Genomic DNA, 6,000 nt, shown 5'->3' with positions numbered 1-6,000 from the left:
GCGCCATATTTCATTAATACAGGGTGAGGTGCACATGATAGCATGTAATCCCTATACGTCAGGGGTCTCCAAACCGGTCCTGGAGGGCCGGATCCATGCCAGATTTTTAAAATTACTACATGTATCCCAATGGGGATATCCCAAAAATCTGGCATGGATCCTGCCCTCCAGGACCTGTTTGGAGACCCCAGCTCTACGTGGTCAGTCCTACAAAATACATCCATGTGTTCATGCTTCTAGTAGGGTGAATGTAAGCAGTAGGAATACACTACATTGAAAATTAAACCACAGAGACAACATCTCAGCTTTCTGTCTTGTATTACACTGCAGATCCACAGATTACTCTCCTGAGTATTTCAAGTGCCGGCTAATAGCACATACCGTAACAAGCTGAGATCCCTTCAACATTTACTAGAACACAGCTTCATTTTCTGGTAAGTTAACCCAGAGGACCAAAGCTCCTGGGCAGTAGTCAGGCATCAGATTTCTTCCAGTATTGCTGGATGCAGATGACACCTGGGGCAGACTTTCAAGGACGATGGACTGCTCAAACGCTTTGCCCGTGCTGACTGGCGGCGGGAACGGTACCCTGGTACGGGGCTTTGGCAGATTGGGCAGGGACTTTGCACGAGAGATGGTGAAATACGAATCTGCTTGACTGACTGCACCTCCAGACTATCAAAGACCTGCAATGAAAAAAAATAGCTTATTTAAATGTAAATAATTGTATCCACTGAGGGATCTGGAGTACACTGATTCCTAGTCACACGGAAGACAGGTGTCTATTTCACTTTGCAACAGCATTTGTACATTGCACGGCGTGCACACAACACCCCCTCTTAAATCTATGAAGGCTACTAACCAGCTCAGATGGTCCTTATAGAGATTTCATATATGTAATGAAGCTATATGGAGATAGACAACTACATTTTTGACTATAACACACATGGACAATTCATAACTGCTATGTCCTCATTTGGAATACTGAAGAGGTCCTGAGAAGCTCTTTGTGACATCTTAGGTCTATCTCTAGTTCACAGGTTTCCCTGGCTGAGCCATGTTAAGAGATACTTGAGTACTTGAGTGATCTTGGTCTTAGTGAATATTGGTTGAATCTCTCATTGATCCGGAAACCTCAAGAGGTTTTGGCATCTCTTTAGGGAACACACTGAATCCTCTGCTTCCCTTGGCAGCTGGTCACAGGTTTTCCTACTCCAGAAAAGTGTATTTCATTATAAGGAATTTTTATATTACATCTTTCCACCTTTTTTAAGATCACTTTATCTGAAATTCAGGTATGGAGTTCTTTTCATTGCTACCCACACTTGGCAAATTTGTGGCCTTCATTTTATGGTGCAGAAGAATCAGCAGAACATTGATTGTTCTTTTGTATTGCCTACCGGAATCCTAGAGCAAGATGGATTATGGCGGTATGCCACTATTTGGGAATAATGAAAGGTTTAAAATGCATTAAAATATGTAAAACTGCTAGAATGTCCGGTGAGCCAAACTGGAGCTGTCTGTCAAGCTTTATATTTTTTCTTCAGGCGAGGTAGCACCACATGAAACATATCTGAATTCCCCATTAGCTTGAGCCTTTCTGACCAAATCAAATCTGAAATTGGCATTGCTCTTACAGGCTTCCAAGATTGCTCTTTAAAGACGTAAAGAAAACATTGATGATCTAAAGGCTTCATTGGAACATTAAAATTCTTTCAGTCCTTTCCAAAAGTGAATGAAACTTGGAAATATCATCCTCTTCCCTTGGGATCATGATATCATCTACCATAATATCTTGTCCTCCAACACCTTCTAACTCATCTACATCAAAATATACAAAATGATGGGAGTCATCGTTGCCCATATCTTCAGGCATTGGTGGGATCATTGGACTTTGAACTTCTCTGGGTGACTCTCTTGGAGGTGTGGAGGGGTTGCGGTTACTGATGTGGAGGATCAATAGCTGATAAAGGAATAGGCTGTTGTGGTGGTTGTTGTGGTACTAACTTTTGCAAATTTTCCATCATTTGTTGTAATGTATTTAAAAAATCCATAGGCACCTGAACTACTTCAGGGTGTACGCTCCTATGTGGAATGCAGCATGCAGAATAATATCCTGTTGATAATCATAGCCTCAATAAGAATTATTTCCCTCCATGTCTTCTCCAAAATCCAGGACATATTTAGCATTCAATAGTGTTGGGCCATACACAGTTTGTGAACCAAATTCCCTTGCCTCATCTTCCAGATCAAATTGCAAAGTATGATTTGGTGTTAATTTTGAAACCTTCAATGGTGAAGGCAGAGGAGTGAAAACTGCATTTGATGTTGTCATCACTGAGGTCACTGTTGACGGCATAGTTTCTACTGTTGACAGTATGGTTGGTGACAGAGTGAGCAAAAGGATGATGATGGATTAAACCCAGATCAGTTGACTGGGGGTGAGTGCTTGCTATGTTCAACACTCCGTCCATCATCCCCTTTGGTTTTGCTTAGTATGGTTGGTGGGCAAGTTCCACTGTCAATGGGGCTGGCATCTATAGAGTCAGCATCAACAGGATTGCCATCGACAGTATTGTCACTGAAAACGCTAAAGGGCTCATCTTTGACAGTCTTGTAGACAACATCTTCAACAGTAACATCATCAACAAGGTTGACTCAAGTTTTGCAAATGTTTACTTCTTTTTCAGAGATTGATTCTCAATGAAGTTTGATGATCCCTTAGATGCATGTTTTCCTTGTTTTGTGACAGAAGGGATAGCTGCCAGCCTTGTTCCAAATAAGTCTGACTGAAGAAACTATAAAAAGTCTCTTTTGCTCTGCCTTCCTGGAAATGCTTGGAGGAGCACTTTTCACAGAATCTTCCCCTGAAGAGGGAGCATCTCCTTTTGAAGGAGGAATATTCTCTTTTGCCATCAAATACCAAGCCAACCTCCTATCTTTCTTCGTAAGAGTTTTAGATGAAAAACTCCGACAAATGTCCCATTTAGATGCCTTATGATTTGGATAAAGGAAGTAAATACACTGTAAAGGAGGATTTTCAATGTAAATCTTTTTAAGACCACAAGATGAACAGGTCCTGAAAAGAGATTTTCTGTCTTTGTCAGCCATGGTGACAGTTGGTGACAGTTGGCTGTCAAGTAAAAAGATCTCCCTTGCCCATAAACGTATGCAATTTCTCTATAAACAACTTGTAGTACTTCTGCAACGAAGAAGGACTGGTACAAACCCACAGCAGATCAAGAAAGTAATACATTTAAGGTACAGTAAAAGATCAGAGCAGAGCTCTGTCAGGGGACTCCCTTGATGTGTGGTAGAAATCTGAGCTATGGTGGACTCTAGTGGAAGTTGGAGAGCTTAAGTTTTCATCTCATTTGCTGAGGTTTGGGTTCTTTCAAATGAGTTTGATGTGCTACTAAATATAAAATGTTGTTTCAGACCTAGAGATATTTTACACTGTGTCATGCATGCTTTATATATTTTACAAGGTATACTGCTAATTTAGTATCCTGGGGATTCCCGGTCTGATGAGGAGGAATGATTCAAGAATGTGCCTCTATAAACATCCAATGGTGGAGACTGTAGGTTTCGCTGTTTCAAAGTTTCTACATGGTGCTTGGCCAATAAAACACAATATTTTGAGCATGACTAATATTAAATCTGAATTCTAACAGTGATTTTGAATATTATTTAAATAATTTGATTTAAAATTGTTATGATTTTATTACTTTTAGCATGTCTAATTTTCTTTTTTTTTAAAAGGTTGTATTTGTTGATGGAGTTTATTATCCAATCAGCCAATAATGATTTGATTTGATTACTGCTATGTTGCTATATGGGACTTCCATTTCATGCACAGACAGAATCCTAGGTGTCAAGTGGCTTTTAGCTAGTCCTTTTTAATCAACCACAAAATGTATTCTGGGACGCACAGCCTCAATGTTACCATTGAAAATATGGGCTAAAAAATCCCAGCCTACAGAAAATAAAGTGCTGGATGATGGTGTTTATCCAGATATTTGGTACCACTACTAACATGGCTCACAGATTAAATTTCAATCTGAGAGCAAAGTATGAAAACATAATGAATATTAATACAATAAAGCACTGCAAAAAACAAAATACTATGCTTCAAAAATTCCATTTATTGTGTAAAGTTTCTTGATCAATGCTGCAATATCTTGGGTGAATCTAGGTATGCTGACCATTCATCAATTGAGTATTTGTTGGGATTGCGATCAATGCCAAGAGCTTTATTTTGTAATTAATTAACAAATAAAATAACCTTGCCACCAATATGTAGGTTTTCCAAACTCCTTTATTACTATCAAACAATCTGTGACCTTTCCTCAAACTACTTTTTATGTGGCTTGTGGAACTGTAGTGGTGCCCTGAGAGAGCGTTGTTGGTGTGACTTTCATGTTTTAATGTACAGCTGGTCCAAGTTCCTCTGAGTCTCACGTCAGGGACTACAGGCAGATGTTACGGCATCAAGAATATGGTTATTATTATCAGAACATACAATTAAGTTTGCTTCTGGACTACCTTGGAAACAGAGATCCATAATGAAAGGGCAAAAAATATAAAGGGGCACCTCACAAAGGCATTTATGAATATGCATGGTAGCACTCCAATGGCACAACTTCATTTACTCATGAATGCAGTTTACAAAGCAACAGCTACATCTTTGTCTACACCAGTCCTATCTCTCATTAGCTGATTTCTGAACTGACAGTGTAGAGAACTCATCACATGCATGTCTATATTTGTGTAGTAAATGAGGAGTGGTCGGAGGGTACTAGAACATTGGAAATATATGCTACAAAGTGGAAGGATAAAACAGAACATCGTTGAAGGGCATACAAAGGGACAAACAAATACCAAAGCACACCTGCAAAAAAATTAATCAGTTGCAATTTACAATTTTACACCCACTTCCTAAACAGGCTCATATACTACAGCATAGCCCCAAAGTAAGTAACACTCTACACATGCCATGTACAGGTTCTGAAAACCAATCATATGCAAATCAATTGGGGGAGGGAATAGCAATACAAGCACAAAGCTCGACCCTAACAAATAAGAATAAAATAAAAAATGTTCAATAATAAATGCAGACCTCGGACATATGTACACTAGACCTACCGGTATTCTCTGTAACCTTAGTATGGCACTATTGTTTGATTTTAAGAGTTATATTCAAATACGTTTATTGCATGAACAATGCTATGTTAACATTGAAAATGTTGAGATCATTAATGCTGTCAATCACTGGTGTTACGCGGGACACCAAACCTTTACCGGCTGTCAGTAATAAAATTACATTGTGAAAAAAAATAATTATCAGAGCAGATACCCAAAAAAACATATTGGCAAAATGCTAATAGATCATATACTTAAAAAAAATACGTCTGACATCACTCACAAATTTACACATATGCAAAAACTTGCATTACATGTCAAAAAAAGATACACACAATGACACACAGCACTACCAACACACATGAAAATACCAAGTCCTTCACCAAATACACCAAATACGTGAAAATCTCGTATCCATCCCCAATGCTACATGGAAAAAACATTGACATTTAAACCTCATTAGATCAAAGAGCAAAAAAGGTCCATGTCCATAGTCAACATCAATGCCCTTTATCTTTGTTCAGAAAAATACATTTATAACAGAATATCGGCCATGAGTGGAACAAGAGACCTGTCAGTGATGTGGCACCAAGGAGCCACGCACTCCCTCTTCTTCTCAGTTTAAAAGTCTATACTGCATGAATCTACACAGCTGGAAGGAGTTACCTGCCAACTGCACCGAACATGAAGCTACATAGTGAAAGTGCAGAAAGTTCCATTACTGGGCCATCCCACCCAGGAAACACAATGTACCCCCATCCTGCTGTTGAGAGAAGATTCAGCACCACCAAAAAGGCTGAGGAGAATGCTCCTCCATCATCATTTCAGAAGAAAAGGTGAAAGAGCAGGGCCATCTTT

The 6,000-nt window shown here is 39.2% G+C and overlaps 1 protein-coding gene across 1 annotated transcript in view; it reads right to left on the bottom strand.

The window, feature by feature from the left end:
- Positions 1 to 302: 302 nt before the first annotated feature.
- The window catches only part of LOC147715169 (uncharacterized), a 146,263-nt gene continuing 140,565 nt past the window's right edge, over positions 303 to 6,000 (bottom strand). The window contains exon 3 of the mRNA XM_086919773.1: positions 303 to 686. Within this exon, the coding sequence (XP_086775899.1) occupies positions 480 to 686 (207 nt within the window). The 3' untranslated portion in view covers positions 303 to 479. The remainder of the gene's footprint in view (positions 687 to 6,000) is intronic.

The sequence above is a fragment of the Lissotriton vulgaris genome, chromosome 5 (assembly GCF_964263255.1).
Source record: "Lissotriton vulgaris chromosome 5, aLisVul1.2, whole genome shotgun sequence".
NCBI classification, from domain to species: Eukaryota; Metazoa; Chordata; class Amphibia; order Caudata; family Salamandridae; genus Lissotriton; species Lissotriton vulgaris.
This window is presented reverse-complemented; position numbering and strand designations above follow the sequence as displayed.